At 37.5% G+C, this 21,566-nt stretch overlaps 1 protein-coding gene across 1 annotated transcript in view; it reads right to left on the reverse strand.

Moving 5' to 3' along the window:
• The window catches only part of SLC49A4 (solute carrier family 49 member 4), an 89,845-nt gene that overhangs the window by 52,174 nt on the left and 16,105 nt on the right, over positions 1–21,566 (reverse strand). The window contains exons 3-4 of the mRNA XM_058731179.1: positions 9,256–9,521; positions 4,584–4,713 (exon numbers count right to left, since the gene is read on the reverse strand). Of these exons, the coding sequence (XP_058587162.1) occupies positions 4,584–4,713; positions 9,256–9,521 (396 nt within the window). The remainder of the gene's footprint in view (positions 1–4,583; positions 4,714–9,255; positions 9,522–21,566) is intronic.

Here is a 21,566-nt window from a genome sequence, read left to right on the forward strand (position 1 = left end):
TCTGATATTAGCAAACTAGTGTTAAAAGAGTCCCCACCTTTCTAACATATATTACACATATTGAAATGTTTACGGCTGATTGGTCATCTTGGATTTGCTTCATAATACAAGAAGTGGAGGAGTGGGTGGATTACAGAAGAAATAATATTGGGTATAAATCAGTGACTGTTCCCATTGGGTTATGGACATATGGGGGTTATACTATTCTACCTTTGTATATTACTATAACTTCCAAAAATGAAAAGTTATTTAAAAAAACCATATATCATTTAGTGAAAAAAACTCAGACTGAGATACATAATATGCCATCATTTGGATAAATTAAACACAGATGCTACAAAACACGTATTACAAAATAAAATTAATTAATTAAATAAACGAAAAATAAAGATTAAATGCATTTGAGAGGTAGCCTGGGTAGGGGGAGGGAAATGGGAGTGGGAAATATAAATAAATAAACAAATGAATAAATGAATGAATAAATGCGTTCCTGTGCCCTGAAGAAACACGTCAACTCAGTTCTCCACTCTTGAAGTCTAAAAGGCAAAGACAACAACCACTATCATCAAACATTAAAGTAATGTATAAAGGGAGAGGAAGGCTCACTCAGGTTACACAGGTTAAACACATAGTAAGATGTGGGAATCATGTGGATAATAAATAAATAACAGCGGTGAAAACTTTGGAGCATAACCAGTGATTTTGTTGTTTCCCCAGACAAGGGAATTAGAATCTAGTTAGTTATTCTGATTAATCCAGAAAGTAATGACTTCAAGTGTCCTTTGAAAGGCCAGAGAAAATTACATTGGTAGGCTAGGGGAATGGGGCATGGCAGGTCCAAAGAAGTACCCTAGAGAGCCTAAAGGGAGAAGCAGGCAATCCTGCAGAATAAACAGACACATAATGGAAGAAACAAAGGAATGTTAGGTATTGGTGAAAAGGGTTTTTTATAGAGAGGAAAGATCTTATCCTTTATAGTTCAAACAGAGAATAAAGATCTCAATGGTAGAGTAATTAGAAGCAAATCCAGGGTATACACTTTGGCCAGAGTGATAATTTTAGGTTGTTTTTCCTTGTCAGAATAATTTTTTACCTAACTCCTTAGCTTAAAATCCTTCAGTGACCCCTCATTTTCTATAGACTAATCCAAATTATTAGTATGGCATAATATAGCCTAAGCTACCTCTCCAGCCTTATTAATTGCTATCTAATCTCTGGTGTTGTATGGAGAAAAACTTAAATAGCATTTAAAAACCCCATCATTTTAGGAGTGCCTGGGTGGCTCAGTCGGTTGGGTGTCTGGCTCTTGGTTTCTGCTCAGGTCATGGTCTTGCAGTTTGTGGGTTCGAGCCCCATATCGGGCTCTGCATTGCAGAGCTTGCTTGGGATTCTCACTCTCACTCTCTCTCTGCCCTCCCCTGCTCATGCTCTTTCTCAAAATAAATAAACTTAAAATAACCATCATTTTAAACTGTTATTTTACAAATATGTGCCACTGATCACCATTCAATTTCACTAATATTTAATTTGCCTCTTACATGTAAGGCAATATACTAAGTGCTGTAGACATGTGTTTTGTTGTTGTTGTTGTTGTTGTTGTTGTTGTTGTTGTTATTGTTGTTGTTGTTGTTGTTGTTGTTAAAGTAGGCTCCACGCCCAGTGTGGGGCTTGAACTCACAACCCTGAGATCGAGTTAGATGCTCTACTGACTGAGCCAACCAGGCCCCCCTGTAGAGATATGGCTTCTTTTTTTAAGTTTATTTATTTATCTTGAGAGAGAGAGAGAGAAGAGAGAGAGAGAGAACACATGAGTGGGGGACGGGGAGGGAGAGAGAGAATCCCAAGCAGGCTCTGCACTGTCAGCACAGGGCATGACATGGGGCTCGACCCCACAAACGAGGATATGATGACTCGAGCCAAAATCAAGAGTCAGGTGCCTAAATTACTGAGCCACTTTGGTGCCAGGAGTTGCGGTTTTTAAAAGCTTTTTTCTGTACTCCAAAGCAAGAAATAAATTATTTTCTGATCTACCCACATACACAGACATAGATTCTGAAACAAAAGTCTCACAAAAAATATGTATTCTTACTACAGGTGATACAATAATATTTCCATTCTAATTTCATTCTACTTTTTCTTTTCTTTTTTTTTTTTTTTAAGGTGGTCAACCTACTAAATTAGTTGGCTGTGAACCAAAGTTTGAAAAACAATGTTGCATGGCTATGTTGTCTAACTTGGTAGCCACTAGCCACATGTGGCTATTGAACACATGAAATGTGGCTAGTGCAACTGAGGAACTGAATTTTTCATTTTATTTCATTGTAATTAACCTAAACCAAACTTAAAAAACAGGAGCAGTGAAAAGTACTTTCCCATTAATCACAACTTTATTTTTGTTTTGGTAGGACTACATTTCACTTTAACTGCACCGGGTAAGATTTTTATTGTAATGTGTGGGTGTAGCATGTGTTGTTTCTAGTATTACAACCTACCACTGATCTTGGTGTCAGTGAACTGACTCAGTTCTCAGTATTTTTGTTCCACATAGAGGTAACATTGTACTTTATTTGAATATCTTATGAAAAAAAATAAGAAAGTATGTTGTAAATTTCACAATGAATGGGAACTGCAATCTGTTGCAGCAGAGCAAAATGAATGCTGTGTAAAAAAATTTAAAGACGGGGCGCCTGGGTGGCGCAGTCGGTTAAGCGTCCGACTTCAGCCAGGTCACGATCTCGCGGTCCGTGAGTTCGAGCCCCGCGTCAGGCTCTGGGCTGATGGCTTGGAGCCTGGAGCCTGTTTCCGATTCTGTGTCTCCCTCTCTCTCTGCCCCTCCCCCGTTCATGCTCTGTCTCTCTCTGTCCCCCCCCCAAAAAAAAAAGTAATAAAAAAAAAAATTTAAAGACCATTAAGTGGATAATAATAAGGGACGTGTTCAACAGATACAGAGTAAATTTTATAGGAAGCTCCTTTTTATCAGTCAAAAAGGAATAAAAAAAATTAGTTAACTGGAATTAGTAAATTTTAGTAAATTAGTAATTTTTAGTTAAAAATTAGTTATCCGGAATTAAATGTCCAACAAACATTAAAAAACAGTTTTTTAAAACAGATCGGACTTATAACTTTGGCCAGTTATAAAACGGTTTGGGTTCCTGCACAAAAAGAAAACCATTTTTAGTGTTGATCTAGCTGTCTTTCATGGACGCGAGACGCTAAAAAAACTTCCATGGTGTTCCGCCATCTTGGCTCCTCCAAAAAGAAAATAATTTTTAGATGGAGAGATGGTAAAAGAAATTGTTATGTTAGCTATGATAATTTTGTTAAAAATGATAAAGAAAAAAAATTTTATATCTATTTTATGGAAGTAAAAGATCTTCCATTAAAGCCCCAACAATTGCTTGTAGAATATAAGATTTTTCAAATATCAACGATGTGTTGATTCAAAATTTGAAATATTGCAAAGTTACTTTGAACTTTAGATAAGTAGTGCAACGTGCGAGACTGCTCGATGAAAACTTTTTCAAGTAAAAAATTTAATGAAATTAAATTTAATGAAATTTCAATGCAGACTATTTCTAATGAAAATCTAGCATCTGAATTGTGATATGCTTTAAGTGTAAAAGTATACAACTAGATTTCAAAACTTTGGTTCGAATAAAAGAACAATTTATAACAATAAATATAACAATAAAAAAATCTCAATAATTTTGAATATTTATTACAAATTAAAATAATACTTCTGATATACTGGGTTAAATAAAATATGCTATTAAAATTAATTTTACTGGTTTCTTGTACTTTTTTTAATGAGGCTATTAGAAAATTTTAAATTACATATGTGGCTCACATTACATTCCTACTGGACAATATTACTAAAGTGGCTATAAAGACACAGTTCTTGGCCACAAGGAACTTACCACTGATAGGAGGCAGAAAAAAAAGAAGAGAAAGAACCAACCAGAGAGTTGCTGATGAATCAATAAAAACTCATCACAACAAACTGAGAAAAAAATTCAAAAGATAAGTTCTAGCAGCCCAACTGCAAATCATAATCACCAGTGATAGTCTATATATTCAAAGAATTAAATTTAGTACTGGGCAATTGAACATTCAAGGGTAGAGTTTAATAAAATTACAGTTAAGTTATATCAATAAAATAAAATAGTAAGTTTTAAAAGTATGATCCCGGCATGAGATGATTAATTTTAGGGGAGCTGTAAATAAACCTTATATATTTTATTCACTTTGTACTGACTAGTACTTGTTTATTTTAATGTGAACTAAGAAATACATAATGAACAAAAAACTTAAATATTATGAAAAATATAATAAACACATAAAATCCATGATTCCACAGATACTATTATGTGATATTTCCTTATAAAAGAAAATTATTTCAATAAAAGTTTGATTTTTTAAAAGATTAAGTAATAATAGCATTGGTGGCATGTAGAAAACTTATAGAGGTTTTAATCAGTATTTTATCAATTATTTGCAATCAATTTGCAAAATGACCTTAACTAAATGTGAAATTATCTTGAAGGTACTGATCAAAACCACTCAGTGACTTAAAGTATATTTACCTTAATAATCTACAAAAGCTCCGCCGATAACTCAGTCGCTGGCTAGCTGCAGCAACACTGGGAGGAAGTGGAGGCCGGGGTGGGAAATAAGCTAGTGTTGCAGAAAATAGTAAGCAGACAACTCCAAATTCTGGGGGTAGGGAAGAAAAAAAAGAATAAAATGTTAACCAGATAACATAAAAAGTTCAATGTTTCAAGTATTTACTTATCTAACAAATCATCAACTAAGCTCTATGCATAAAAAGATAAGCAAAATACAGTATCTAGCCAGGATAGTTCAGTCTTGTGGAAAAAAAATAGATATGTAAAGATATAAATTTTAGCCCGTGGAAAGTCAGGTAAGAAGTCATACAATGGTATACCACATAGATGAAAAGATTGAGACAGTAAACAAATATTATTCTATGGAGAAAACATAAAAAATCAACAGTACTGTACTATAAGCCTTTGAAACAGATCTAGGTTGATTAATAAGTACTGTAATCAGAAAGAAAGTATATGATACAGAAATTGTAGGAACAGGCTAGGAGAAGGGTTTTGTTTTTTGTTTTTTTTAAGGTTCTTTATTTTTGAGAGAGAGAGAGAGAAAGAGAGAGAGAGAGAAAGAACAAGTGGGGGTGGGACAGAGAGAGAAAATCCCAGGCAGGCTCCACACTGTCACTGTAGAGCCTGATGCAGGGCTAGAACTCACTAACTGTGAGGTCATGACCTGAGCCAAAGTCAGATGCCTAACTGATGGGCCATCCAATCAGTTTAATTGGTTTATTTGATCAATGACTGGATATTCTGAAGCACAGTTTAGGAAAGACTGAATTTATAGGCTGTATGGGGAATTTGAACAAAACAGGAAAGCATCCAAAAATAAGAGAGCAAAACTTAATGAATAAAAAGACTCGCTAATATAGAATATTAAGCAACTAGAAGTAAAACGAACATCCAAACAATGTTAGTTTGGCACTATTAACAAGGAAAAGTTCCTTGGAGTCCTGATCATTCCCTCCAGAGTTTTGGCACATGTAAATCCCAGCTTCTATTATGTCCAATTTAGTAGAAAGGCAAGACTCAAATAGAAAAGTTAAGAAACTTGGAATAGAGACCTGCCTGTACCATTAATTAACGTAATTTGGATGAATTCTTTATTCTTTGTGGTCAATAAAGGGACTGGACTAAGTGATTTCTAGAGTCTTTTCAGTTGGATACTTATGATTCTAGGGCTATTATATTCTGAGCAAAAGGTACAATATTCCTATAAGGCATTTAACCATAGAAGATGTCTTTGTTCTCTGTTAGACTGAGGAGCAATAAGAAGATAATGAATTGTTTTAATTTGCAGATCTTTTAATTAACAACAATGAATGAGCATCTTCTACACACTTATTGGCCATTAGTATTTCTTCTTCTGGGATTGCCTTGTTCACATTCTATTGACATTTTTGACCCATCTTTTTGTTGGCATTTTTGCAAAGAGCTTCAGAGATACACTTTTTAACGTTTATTTATTTTTGAGACAGAGAGAGACAGAGCATGAACGGGGGAGGGTCAGAGAGAGGGAGACACAGAATCTGAAGCAGGCTCCAGGCTCTGAGCTGTCAGCACAGAGCCCGATGCGGGGCTCGAACTCATGGACCGCGAGATCATGGCCTGAGCCGAAGTCAGTGGCTCAACCGGCTGAGCCACCCAGGCGCCCCCAGAGATACATTTTTTAGTATATTCACAGAATTGTGTAACCATCACCACAATCAATTTTAGAACCTTTTCATCATCCCCCAAAGAAACTCTGTATCCATTCCCCATTCCCAAATCTCCCAGCCCTAGGCAATCACTCGTTTACCTTCCAGTTTCTATGGATTTGAGTATAATGGACATCTCATATAAATGGAATCGTACCATATGTGTGGTCTTTGTAACCAGCGTTTTTTACTTAGCATAATGTTTTCAAGGTTCAAGTATGTTGGAGCATGTATCAGTACTTTTATTCTTGTTCATTGCCAAATAATATTCCATTGAACAGATGAAGTACATTTTTTATTCAGTTAGTTAATAGAGATTTGGATTGTTTCTACTTTTTGGCTATTATGAATGATGCTACTACGAACATTTGTGTATAAATTTTTGCATGGATATATTTTTACTTCACTTGGGTATATACCTAGAGATGCAATTGTTAGATCATATGATAATATATATTTAACACTTCGAAGAACTGCCCAAACTGTTTCCAATGTGATTGTACCATTTTATTCTGCTACTAGCAATATATGAAGGTTCCAATTTTTCTACTTTTTTAACAACAGTTATTTCCCACTTTTTAAAATAGATTTTAAGTAAACCTCCCCACGCAGTGTGGGGCTTGAACTCACAACCTCAAGATCAAGAGTCACATGCTCTTCCACCTGAGCCAGCCAGTGCCCCATCCTATTTTATTGATTATAGCATCCTGCTGGATGTGAAGTGTATCTCATTATGGTTTTGATTTGTATTTCCCTAATGACTAATGACAAGCATCTTTTATGGGCTTGTTGGCCATATATATTTTTTCTATGGAGAAGTTTTGAGTCCTTTGCCCATTTTCTAATTGGGTTGTCTTTTTATTGTTGAGTTTTAAGAGTTCTTTATATATCCTGGATATAAGTCCTTTATCAGGTATATGATTTGCTACTATTTTCTCCCATTCCCAAAGCAAGCTGTCTTTTCACTTTGTTGATGGATATCCTTTCAAACACAAAAGTTTTTAGGGCTCCTGACTGGTGAAGTTGGTTAAGCGTCTGACTCTTAGTTTCGGTTCAGGTCATGATCTCACGGTTCACGAGTTCGAGCCCTGCGTCAGGCTCTGTGCTGACAGCTCAGAGCCTGAAGCCTGCTATGGATTGTTTGTTTCCCTCTCTCTCTCTGACCTTCACTTGCTCATGCTCTCTCTCTTTCTCTCTCTCTCAGAAATAAACATTAACATTTTTTTTTAATTTCAATTTTTTTTTCTTTAAAAGGAGTTAAGGTGGGGGGGGGGGGATTAAATACTTTATATATACCGCAACCTCTGCTTTTGTTTTATTCCCTCTAAAACATATTTTGAGATGTAAATATCACTGCATAACTCTCTAATGTAAAATTCTTCAGAGTGTGGCGTTTGCCTACAATATAGTGAATTTCAAACCCTTTAGCCCTGCTTAGAAGGCTTGTATGGCCTGGCTTACCTCTCTAGCTTTATCTGTCACTACTCTCACTGAGTCTAAGCCACTCTGGGCTTTGAGTTGCTTGAATATAGCAGGCTCTTGCCCCTTACTGGGCTTCTCCTCCATGGCTGGCTCTCTCTCTCTCTCTCTCTCTCTCTCTCTCTCTCTTTCTAGTATATTGTTCCTCCTGCCCACTGTATTTGGCTAACTCCCTATTATCCTTCAGGCTCCAACTTAGATGCTGCATCATCAGGAAGCTCTACTTGACCTTTAAAATCTAGGTTAGGTCCTCCTCCTCTGAGGTCTCAGAACAATTGTCAGCCTTCAGTTATAGCACTTACTACCCTATTTTACAGCTGTTTACCTGTCTGTTCCTTTGGGACACTGTAAGTTCTGTGAGAGCAGGAATCATGTCTACCTCAGTGCCTAGCACAGGGACAGATATATAGGAGGTCAAAATATATCTGTTCACTTAATAAGTGAATAAATTAATAAAAAGTTCATCATAATATAGTTCCTTATCCTTCTAGCCTCATTTTCTGCCACTTGTTACCTATATGCAAAGATACATATTTACACTACTTCAGCCATATTAAATTATGTGCAATTCTCTGGACATATTGAGTTCTCTCATACCGTATCTGCCTTTGCAGTGGTTATTCCTTCTACACGGAATACCGTACCTCACTGGAACACTTGCTGAACTCCTATGAAATTCTGAACTTTGTTTAATTATCACAGTCTTGGTGAAGCCTTCCCTGACTCCTCAAGTTCCCTCCAATCTCAGGTAGGTTAGGCTTCTCAGGCTCTGTATGTCTATTTGTACTGCAACTGTCTTATCAGTGACCTTACCAATTCTCAGTGCTTAGCACAGTGCTGAGTATATAGTAAAACTTATAAAAAGTTTTCTGAATGCAGAAGAAAATAACAAATAGGCATACAGCGAGGGAGATGTATTTAAGGAGATCTGTTAAGAGACTGTAATAGAAGAGCGGACTAGAACTTGACTCTAGAAATAAAAAGAAAGGACCAAGAAGATGTTTTGGAAAGGTCAATACCCCTTATTAATAGACCAACATACAGAGAATAGGAAGTGGAGAAGAACTGTGGGTGACCTATGTATACCAGGTCAGAGAAGAGCAGGGAAATGGCAAGGGAGAAAATGGGCTTGCCAGCTACCAGTAATTTTATATTCTGATAAGATATCTAGAAAAGACACTAGACAACGTGTTATATAGTGCTTAATTGTAAACAGATGGGAAGAGAAAAATTAAGGAATAAACTTTCATGTAGCAATAATACATTTTAAGCTTAATAACTTCTTAGAAAGGGTAAGTTTTAAATAGGCATCTCCATATTATATGACAAGAAAAACACGCGTGTATATGTATATTTTGGAACTCCTAAGTATTTCGTAAGAAGTAATCTGGTGTACAGAGTGGAGTGAAGATTACTGGGATAAAAGACAAAGTAGAACGGGAAGAAAATAAACTTTAAAATACCTGCATATAATACAGTCTCTATGAGATCTTTAATGTGGGTCCTGCTAGTCTCTGAAGTAAGAAGAGGTGATGTTCCATTGGGGGCTGGAACAACAAGTGGCCCAACTAAAAATGCACATGCTCCACCCAGATAACTGAGCATTGATGCAATGGCTGTGGCAGTGGCCCGTTCATCTGCAGAAAACCACGTCGTAGAGAGAAATGGAGCTGCATTCATTACCGTTGGACCTGCCAATCCATTTAACAACTGTCCTCCATGGATTAATCTGGAATTAAAAAAAAATTAAAAGGTTGTGAGGTAGCTGAAGTGGACATTTCTACACAAAAAGAAGTTAGCTAAACTGCAGTTTAACTATGGCAATAAGGATACATGTCTGTAAAGAACAGGACACATCTGAAAGGTAAAGTATGTTGACTCCCCAGGAGTGAGATCAATACAGTAATACTTACCCCTTACTCATTTTACAAATATTTACTGAAGCCTTTGATTTATGCCACATACCAAACTAAATACTCCAAATAACCTTATTTCGTTTATTATAACAACACCATGTGGTAGCTATTATTATCTCTATTTGTTGAGATGTTAAAGCCTCTGTTTAGAAAGATTAAGACACTTGCCCAAGTGCTAACAGGCAAAGCAGAGATTTGGACCTAGTTTGACTCCAAAATCCTTATTCTTTCTACTAGACTGCCATTCATAAACAGACCTAGTAAGTGCCACCAGCCATTCAAAAAAATTATACAGGTGTATTCAACATTTCTTAAACTAAAATGATATTTAAAAAGTACAATGGGGGCGCCTGGGTGGCTCAGTCGGTTAAGCGTCCAACTTTGGCTTAGGTCATGATCTCACGGTCCGTGAGTTCGAGCCCCACGTCAGGCTCTGTGCTGATAGTTCAGAGCCTGGAGCCTGCTTCAGATTCTGTGTCTCCCTCTCTCTCTGACCCTCCCCCATTCATGCTCTCTCTCTGTCTCAAAAATAAATAAACATTAAAAAAAATTTTAAAAAAAAAGTACAATGGAGGGGCACCTGGGTGGCTCAGTCTGTTAAGCATCTGTCTTTGGCTCAGGTCATGATCTCACGGCTTGTGAGTTCAAGCCCCACATTGGGCTCTGTGCTGACAGCTCAGAGCCTGGAGTCTGCTTTGGATTCTGTGTCTCCTTCTCTCTCTGCCCCTCCCTGGTTTGTGCTCTGTATCTCTCTACGTGTCTCAAAAATAAATGAACATAAAAAAAAAAAAAAAGTACAATGGAATATTACTCAGCCATAAAAAAGAACGAAATCTTGCCATTTGCAATGACATGGATAGAGCTAGAAAGTATAATGTTAAATGAAATAAGTCAGAGAAAGACAAATACCATATGATCTCACTCATATGTGGAATTTAAGAAACAAAACAAATGAGCAAAGGAAAAAAAAGAGAGAGAGAGAGACAAACCAAGAAAAAGACTTTTAACCACAGAGAACAAATTGATGGTTACCAGAGGGGAAGGAAGGGGAGGGGGGCGGGGTGATGAAAAAAAATAATAAAATGCTATAAAACATTTCATGCCTACCCTGTGTCAGGTGATAGGAGTAAAAACAAAAACAAAAACAAAAAACAAAAATAAACAAAAACAGTCATTATAGTAGCTTCTAATAGAAAAGGAACTGGTTGAGAAACTGGAGGACTTAGGTTCTGGCCCAGCTCTGCAACTAACTAGTTGAATGGTTCTGGGCAATACATCTTTGCGCAATTCCATTTCTTCTCGCATAAAATGAGATCAGTCTAAATTCAATATCCATTTATTGAGCATCTGTTAAGGTTAAGCTACTGTAATCACAGGAGTACGACATCCCCCCCCAGTTCTAATACTCTGTGGCTTTAACTGTAAAGGTTAGTAAAAAAGTAGTTTCTTGTTTCTGTTCCATTCGTTCTCTTGCTCATCTTTTCTCAATATTCTATTTAGTGCTCTATCCTATTCCTTGTCAAAGCCTCTACTCCCATTGCTCCTCCAATTCCCAACATACACATTCACATTCAAGAGTAGCCTTGAAGGAGAAGAGAAGCAAGAAGTCCAAAAAGCATATGCAAGAAAGGGAGGCAAGTCAACCTCTTCTGCCTTGGAGGTAGAGGAAGGGGAAGAAACAGTATATGTGATACAAATGTGACACTTTTTCCCCCTGTTTTGCTATTCAATCACCAAGAGGACACCAAATCCTTTTTTTTAAAAATAACTGCCACCTTAAGAGACTTAGAAAAAGTTTTTTGAATATAGAAGGAAATAATAAACAGGCATCTGGGAGAGAGGTAGGGTCCTAATGTAGAGGCATAAGTGAGTGGGAGGTGAAATATGTGAATTAGGTCTGCCCAAATTTTTGAAAATGTTGGAAAAATTATTTGAAGACAAAAATAGCCCTAGGCATCATTACTACTACTAAATTAGGAAGACCAAAGACATTTTAAAATCTTCTTGTGAAAGGGGAACTATTTTCTAGATGACAAAAACAATTTACACTGTTTATGAAACTGAATACCTACTCCAAACACCAGTGGGTCCCAAGCTATAACAGTGCAATTTCATCTAGAAATACTTTGAAACAATTATCACTGAGTGGTTTTATTCGTGATTCGGGGTGGCACAACAGACAGTGCATGATGACTCATAGAGTAACCGCTTTGATATTTAATACCTAAAGACATGTTCCTGAAAGGCTCATCTCATCTAGAAGGAGAAGGGCTGGAATAAGTAAATTTTATTGTGCCTAAAAATGTTAAGAGTAGAATGCGAACATGGAAAAAACAATCTGTTAACAAAACAAAAAACAAAACATGATAAAACACTATGAATCCTGAGAGAATTAAGGCATAAAACTCAGCTTATTGCCATGGTTTAACTATGTGTTACCTCTCATTGGAATCACAAATAGACTATTTTTTAAGCAGCAAACATAAGTCATACAAGGTGCAAGCTTGTGATAAAAATAGTATCCAAAACAGGTATATCAGCACTAGGGACATTTCAGATGGGTTCTAAGTCTACAAGGTCACTGAACTTGGGGGGCCAACCTCAAACATGAATTGCCAGAGTGAAAAAATCACCTTGGGAATCAAAACATGCTAACTTGGTGTTTAAAATTTATTCTAGGGGCACCTGAGTGGCTCAGTCGGTTGAGCATCTGACTCTTGATTTTGGCTCATATTGTGATTTCATGGTTCATGGATTTGAGCCACACGCTGGGCTCTGTGCTTGGGATTCTCTCTCTCTCTCTCTCTCTCTGTTCCTTCTCTGCACACATTCTCTCTCTCAAAATAAATAAACTTAAAAAAATTACTGTAGTAATGTGCACTTTGCATTAAAAGTCATAATGCACAAACACATTCCTTACAAATCAACTCAATAAGGAGAATTGGACCCACAGGATTTTGGGTTAACTCCTGAATTCATGGGAAACTTGACAGGGAAATCTAGACCCTACTCTTGCCAAATTCTTTGTGTTTTCCAGAGCACAGTCTTATTCTTTTTCACATTTGTATTCTAGAGTCCCTCAGGGCATGGCAGTTACTAAAATAACTGTTGTCCTGCAATATTAAGATTTTCATATTTGCCTGACACTGTTTTCTGTACCTCTCATTAACTTACCCTATTTTATGAAATTAGTCCATTATATATATATACATACATATATATATGTATATATATATATATATATATGTATGTATATATATATATTTTATTTTAGATACAGAGAGAGAACACATATGCAAGTAGGGGACAGGGGAAGAGGGAGAGAGAATCTTAAGCAGGCTCCATGCTGAGAATGGACACGGGGCTCAGTCTCACGACCCTGGCACCCCTAAAAATATATTTATTTATTTTTTATTTTTTTTTCCAATATATGAAATTTATTGTCAAATTGGTTTCCATACAACACCCAGTGCTCATCCCAAAAGGTGCCCTCCTCATTACCCATCCCCCACCCTCCCCTCCCTCCCACCCATCAACCCTCAGTTTGTTCTCAGTTTTTAACAGTCTCTTATGCTTTGGCTCTCTCCCACTCTAACCTCTTTTTTTTTTTTTTTTCCTTCCCCTCCCCCATGGGTTTCTGTTAAGTTTCTCAGGATCCACATAAGAGTGAAACCATATGGTATCTGTCTTTCTCTGTATGGCTTATTTCACTTAGCATCACACTCTCCAGTTCCATCCACGTTGCTACAAAAGGCCATATTTCATTCTTTCTCACTGCCACGTAGTATTCCATTGTGTATATAAACCACAATTTCTTTATCCATTCATCAGTTAATGGACATAAAAATATATTTAAAAATAAAATTCACTGTATATCTAAAATCTAGTTTTCCCATTTTAATGGTAATGCAAAATTAGAGGTATGTTTTTTCTGAAAACAGGTGGCCATAAGACTAAAATCATACAAATATTACAATAAACTCTATTCAATGACAATAAAGAATATGAAATAATTTATAAACGGTTCAATACAAGCTATGTTATTTAATTTGTTCAACAAACATGTACTGAGTATATGTACTGGGTAGGCATTGTGATGGGAATATGAAATTACAAAGCTAAAGCCCTTGCCCTTCAAATCCGTAGGAGTAGTTTAAGTGTCACCTATCAGCACTGTACCAGGAATATAAAGAAAAAGAAGGCAATAATTAGTCCCGCCTTTAATGCTGTGGGGCCTGTGAGAAGAGTACTAATGGAGGTCCCTCAATATCTTCCTTCTCTTCTGACTTCTGGCTCTGGTCTGACAATATCATCGCATGTATGCACGTGGACCTGAAAGTCAGACTCCAAGCTTTGTCTTCCAAACAGCTGCTCCTTGGCAACCCCTTGAGCCTGGGGAGTACATACCAAGTATGGGGTCCACTCTTGGAAGAACAGACCTGAGAAAAAGGCCTGTTGCTGGCACATCTGGGGTCTTGTGTAGCTAGACTGTGATGAGAAGGGTGAGCACATCCCCCTGGCCCTACAGACTCCTCAGCACATAGGGAATAGTAAAGCTGAAGGAAAGCCAGAGTGGTAACTTTCAGGCAAGGAGCCCAGGGCAAGGACCCTTTGGCAGTACTGGCCACCCCAGAAAACAGTGTCAGGCAAATATGAAAATCTTAATATTGCAGGACAAGAGTTATTTTAGTAAGTGCCATGCCCTGAGGGACTCTAGAATACAAGTCCCCAACAACAGTGGGGATATAGAACAGGGGATGGTTTGGGGGACTGTTCTTAGCCATATAATAGATGTGGCTATAGGGAGATGACTGCATATTGGGAAGGCATATTTAAGTCCATAAAAATGTACAATAAGTGATTCAATATACATCAGAAGCTAAAAAAAGAGATCTGAGCCAAGAGCTATATATTGGGGTTGGGGAACAAACACTGGTGAATAGCAACATATATATATTTTTTATGTTTTTGGGGGGAGAAAGCACAAGCGGGGAGGAGGGAAGACAGAGAGGGAGACACAGAAGCCGAAGCAGGTTCCAGGCTCCAAGCTGTCAGCACAGAGCCCAATGCAGGGCTCGAACCCACCAACTGTGAGATCATGACCTGAGCCAAAGTCGGACCCTTAACCAACTGGGCCACCTGGGCACCCCACCAATATTTTTTAAATACAGGAAAAAGAGTCTAGAAAGACAACTAAGAAGGAGCAATTACAGAGGTAGAAAAAAAAGGCGAAAGAACGGTACAGCAGCAACTAAGGAGAGGAGGGTTTGAGATGAGGATGAGTGGTTGACTCATCAAGTTCAACAGATCAGGTTAAACAGATCAGGTCAAGTTAAACAGAAAGATCATTTGGTATCTGAAATGTAACCATTAGATTCGGCGACATGGAGGTCATTCATGATCTGAGTAGAGCTGTTTCAGCAGAATGTTGAGGATGAAGTTAACACTTGTGAGGAAATGGAAATTTGGATTTAGACGGTGCTAGTAGTTAGATGCCAGAACAAAAATTAGGTATATAAGCTTGGCAAAGTGACAAGAAAAAAACACCCAAGCCTAAACGAATTGTCTGGACCAAAAAGTCTCCGTTGCCTTCACATACTGAAAGGCAAATGCAACTCACTGTGATTGTCCTAATGCTTTTTAGCACTCGTGAAAGCAGCTGGCTTTCAGAAATTAATACCTATTGATCTGGGCTGACTGTCAAGAGGAGTGATTCACAATCTTCAGTAAAAGGAAGCAGATCCCATAATTTAATGTCAATTTTTCTGTGTCATCATTATATGCCTCAGTTTTGTTTTGCAAGTTAAAGTTCCTTGCAGATAAGGACCATGGCTTCTAAATTTGCCACAGTATCTCACGAAGTGTGGATGCTCTCTAGTAGAACACAGACTGACTCAGGTACAGGGAAGTTGGCATTGCTGAAATACACTACTTGCATTGCAAAACTCTCAGTTACCTAGACACATACATCAGATCCATTTTAAAAAGTTTAAATCCAGTGATACAAAAACCAAGATGATTAACAAATATTCTGGCAATAAAACTTAAAAAAACAAAACAAACAAACAAACAAAACCAATACTACACTGAGGGTGGTAAACGCATGGTCAATGCAAGTGAGGTAGACCTGGGAAGGGTGGAGAGAAGTTAAGATGGAGGCAGCTCCTGGGCAACAAGCTGTGCAGCAGAAAGGGAGTTCTCCAGACAGTTGACTCAGTAACTCACGGGCTTTAACTCTTGCCTCCTCACCTGAAACTTCACACCTGATAGTGGCCAGTACACATTCACTGTTGGGGAAATGCAAGTCTCGAACTCTGCAGGCCAAGATGTGACAGAGCTGCCAAAGGCAGGTGTGCTGCCCTCTTTCTTCATCCCAGTCTCCTCTGATTCCTTGATTTATTCCCTCTCACCTTTCCCCAATGCTCTTTTTCCCCTTTTTACCTTTTTTCCTCCTACCTAGCTTCTGCCTACTTCTGAGGCCAAGTTTGTCTCATCCTCACAAGTCAGGTGGCAAGATGGGTGAGAGAGTGATTTCCCTAACAGGCTGAGAGGATAATTAAAGACCTGGAGTTTTCTCCACCAGCAGCAGAACTAGATGGTAGAGAGTAGGAAAACCAGGTGCTGCCCACTAGTGTCAGAACTCCCGAGGGTTGCTAGCCTTTGGTAGGCCTGGTGGGTGGGGGACAGGAGGGAAGGGGTATGGGGAAGGGAACTACAGACAGCCTCACAAAATCCTGCTCTTGCCCTGTGCACCTTCATCTTCAGCCCTCAATTAGCAAACCCCATCTCCCCCAAACCCCCCCACCCCCTGCCGCCCAGGCCTCAGTGGCACGTGGGATGGCATCTGCACACAGCCACATTCCATTTCATATCATTCACTATACTACAGCTTTTCAAACAAATGCCAAGAGCTAAAGTTCAAACTGAAGATCCACAGCTCATGGTTTTCTAATGTACTTGACATTTTAGTTTGTATTTAATGATATTCTGGTATCCTAACCTTTTGCTTTCTGACATCCCGGTACAAATACTTGGGATTCCTCAACTATTTTCTATTTAGAATATGTTTCAGAATTCGAATTTTTATAGCTGGAAGAGACTTCAAACCTCATCTAGATAACCCACCTCTGCATTTTACAGATATAAAAATTGAGTTCCAGAGAGGCTAATACATTTAAAATCATACTTATAATTTTATAACTTTCTTTTCTCCAAAAAAGTATTGGGGGAAGCTCCAAAGTCATATAACTAGCTAATGGCTAAGCCAGGACTGGAAAATAATATAAAATCTGACTTAGTCTACAAATCTCTCTACTCTTCCAACATGGTCTCATTCTCAAAGTTCTCTTAACATTATTAATAAAAATCATTGATTGCTAAGATAACTCAAGGTTCTCAGATCCAAAGGCATGCAAGTAGCTAGCATATTTTTTTTTCTGTGCATATATCTACTTTAGAAATCTATTACAACTAGCAGTAGTGATAATTGGTTTAGAAGATAGAAAATTGGTTTCGAAACACAGTAGATACTTCCTCAGTTTAAGTCCAGCATTCTTAACTTTAACTCTATGTATTTTTAATACAAAATAATTTAGAATTGACAACAATGTTTACTTCTAAGACTCAATATGCCAATGTTTCAAAAACTTTCTCCCAATTCCTAATCATCCTGCATCAGAGTAAAGTGGTGTTATAGAATTTCATGGATTTTGAAAATGGCAGAGTGCTAGGAATAGTTTTCCTTTATTTAGTCCAAGAAAATATAGGGCAAAAAAGGGTCAGAGATGTCATGAATTAATTACTGAAAAAAGGAAGAAAGGAAGAAAGAGTTGATGGTGGAAAGGAATAAGCCTTCTAAAGACTGCTGTTGCAGTCTTCAGTTTTAAGAAAATCTATTTCAGGGGCCCCTAGGTGGCTCAGTTGGTTAAGCATTCGACTTCGGCTCAGGTCATGATCTAGCAGTTTGTGAGTTTGAGCCCCGCATCGGGCTCTGTGCTGACAGCTTGGAGCCTGGAGCCTGGGGCTTGGAGCCTGCTTCCGATTCTGTGTCTCCTCCTCTCTCTGCCCCTCCCTCACTTGTGCTCTGTCTCTATCAAAAATAAATAAGTGTAAAAAAAATTTTTTTTAAGAAACTCTATTTCACTTTTATATCCTTTAATAATTTTGGCCAACTATGATTCAATATCTACCATGGGCAAGGCACCTATAGCTAGACACTAAAGAGAATATAAAGGTGAATACATATTATGGTCTTGACCCTAAATAGCTTATGATAACTTATCAAGTACCAGTTACAGACAGTACATTAAAAAAACACAGGGAAGAGTATTAGACATCAGAAAACAAAAATTCTAGTCTTAGCTAAATTTATTACCTGTATAATCTTTGGTGAATCACCTATTCTCTTGGTGTTTCAACTTCTCCAAAGGTACTTTATCTCACAGGGGTTTTATTAAGGCCAAAAGTAATAATCTCTCAGCAAGGTAGAGGGGGAAAATGGGTTTTGTCTTGGTCTAAGAGATGTCTACCTCCCCCCCCCCCCATTTTGTCTCATAACTTTTTTCTTATCTTCTTTTATTTTGTCCTCTTAGTTTAAAAGTATATATACTCATAGTAGAAAAATGTATAAAGAAAAAAAAAATCCAGGGGCACCTGGGTGGCTCAGTCGGTTGAGTGCCGACTTTGGCTCAGGTCATGATCTAGCGGTTCATGGGTTCGAGCCCATCAGGCTCTGTGCTGACAGCTCAGAGCCTGGAGCCTGCTTCGGATCCTGTGTCCCCCTCTCTCTCTCTGCTCCTCCCCTGCTCACACTCTCTCTCTCTCTCTTAAAAATAAAATAAAAAACACCCCCCCCCAAAAAAAGAAAAAAGAAAAAAATTAAGTTCACTAACTCAATTACATAGCCCAGACAACCATACTAATGTATTTAAAACAAATTTTATGTTAATGTTTATTTATTTTTGAGAGAAAGAGAGAGCAAGTGGGGGAGGGGCAGAGAGAGAGGGAGACACAGAATCCAAAGCAGGCTCTAGCCTCTGAGCTGTCAGGATGGAGACCAATGCAGGGCTTGAATCCACAAACTGTGAGATCATGTCCTGAGTCAAAGATGGACACTTAACCGACTAAGCCACCCAGGAGCTTCTTTTTTTCTTTCAGTTCTCCCCCCCCACCCCTCGCTCTGCCCCAATACATTTCTCAATACTTAAGCATAGGTAACCACAAAAACCATACTGAATATACAGTTTTATCCACTAAGTCATTTTAACTTCATAGTCTGTCATAAGTATCTTCTCATTAAAGATTCTTGGTAATCATAACAGCATGACAGTTTACTATGCAGATATACAAAACTTATTTAACCATTTTCCTAATGTTTGCTACTTACTTGCTAATATTAATAATGCTGTTGTGACAATCTTTGTATGTAAATATTTGCTACTTCCCAAATTACTTCTTTAGGGTCAATAAGTCAAAGGATGTGAACATTTTAGGTTTTATGAAACATACTCCCAAATTGTTTTCAGAAGGATATGTAGTAATTTATATCTCCATTAGTTATGATTGATGTTTGTCTCACCAGCATTAAGTGTCACCAGCATTGAGTGTCACTATTAAGAACACACACACACACACACACATACACACAAATAACTTGGTGTTTAGTTTTCTAATGCTCTTGTAACAAATTACCATAAAACTTGTGGCTTTAAAACAACACAAATTTACTATCTTACAGCTCTGTAAATCAGAATCCAACATGGGTCTCACTGGGCCAAAATCAAGGTGTCAGCATGGCTATGTTCCTTTATAGAGGCTCTAGAGAATAATCAGTTTCCTTGCCTTTTCCGGTTTCTAGAGGCCCCCTTCCTGTTTTCAAAGCTAGCAACAGAGATTTGAGTCCTCTCAGGCTGCATATCTCTGACTTCCTCTTCAGTCTCTTTTAAGGACTTTTGTGATTACACTGAGCCCACATGAATAACTCAGGATAAACTCCTTATTTTAAGGTTAGCTGATTAGCAAACTTAATTCCATCTGCAACCAAAGCATTCCCTCACCATGTAACATAACATATTCATAGGTTTCAGAGATGAGAGCATGGATATCCTTTGGGGCTGGGGCATTATTCTGCCTACCACACTTGGTAAGGCCAAAAGGCATCTCCTCATTTTAATCTGCATTTCTTTTTTGATTACTGGTCTTTTTTCCCTACTGGTGTATTGCAATCTTTCTCATTTTGAGTGAATGCTTTATATATTTATCTACATTATTTACCTGCATTTTAACTGGGTACATGGCTGCTGAGCTGTATTTCTAGACTCTCTTACAGAAGGGCTTTAATCTGTTTTAAGACAGGGGTGGCCATGTGACTAAGTCTACAATGGGACGTGAGTACAAATGACATATACAACCTCTTCGTCATCACCTAAAGATGTAGTCATTGCCCTGGATGTCCTACTTCCCCTTCCTGTGGGCTAGAATGAGAGTATGACTATGAGCCCGCTTCAACCACTTGGACGAGGACATACCTCTAGGGGATGTTACAGCAACAACAGAAAAGAAACTTGGGTCCTTGGAGGGCCTTGTGGAACAGAGCTGCCTACCTGCTTTGAGCAAATCTCAAGCAATCCACTATCTTTTAGACTGCTTTTTTTTTTTTTTCCAGAGAAAAATAAACTTCTATCTCATTGAGTCTGTGTATTTTTGGTATCTTTATTATATAGTTTAGCTTTTTATACCTTACTAATGCATAGGCTGTCAATAAATGCTGACTGTTGAATTATGAATTTAAAGGATGAAATCTGGAAACCAACATTTGTTATTTATGTCTACTGTATCTGTTTTTCCATTCACCCTCCTAAATTGCTTATATATTTTTATATTATTCTATCGGTTATCTATCATACTTGCAACACATATTTTTCCCAGTTTGCGTTTTAACTTTGATTTGTTTTGAAGCATAAAGGTTCAAATGTTTATGTAGTCAAACCTATAAATCTTTCCCTTTGGGATCTTTTTCATGGTTTTTATGCTTGGAAAAAAGAAATCTCTTTAGAGATAAGATTAATTTTCCCTGATACTGTCTCACTGTTAAATACGCAGCTCATCACTCCATCTGGAATGTATTTTGATGTATGTAAGGTAACCAAATAAGTAACTGATTTTCCCAAACACATATTAGATAAACCTACTTAATAAAATATGATTTGTTTAATAACCTACTGACTTACAGGTTTTTGATTATGTTAAATTATTATCAACATCTACTACTGGCCTATTTTGTTCCTATAATGATTTTGTTGCAGATAAAATAATATTTTAATTGGTTGTTCCTTTTGACATTAAGAGAAAAAAAATCTAGGGCAAATCTTTATTCAAAAGAAAAAAATTGGGATTTACAACAGACTCTGAATATACTCCTCATAACTTTCAACTCAGCCTACTCTGGAAATCCTATCAACATGTGTGATTATGATTATGTAAAGTAGGGAAGGAGAGGGGTATGATGAGGGAGGGGCCCATGGGGAATTCAGGAATTCTAACTTAGGTAATGGGTACATGGCTGCCTGTTTTATGATTATTTCCATAAAGTGTACATATATGTTTATGTACTTTTCTATACGTATATTATGTTTAACCTAAACAAAGTAAATAAAAATATTCATATAAGATACTGAATGGGCCCTTGGAAGAAATGTCTCAAAAATCACCATATCCTAAAGATAACCAAAAGAGGAAAAAGTATTATCCACAGCTTTCTATTTTTTTATCCTGTTAAAAGCGAATGAAGATGAGTTATCTTTGCCTACCAATCTCCCTCATCCAGAGCCCATATTACCACCATGCAGAAACAGTAGTGA

This window comes from Neofelis nebulosa, chromosome 5 (assembly GCF_028018385.1).
Source record: "Neofelis nebulosa isolate mNeoNeb1 chromosome 5, mNeoNeb1.pri, whole genome shotgun sequence".
Classification (NCBI taxonomy): Eukaryota; Metazoa; Chordata; class Mammalia; order Carnivora; family Felidae; genus Neofelis; species Neofelis nebulosa.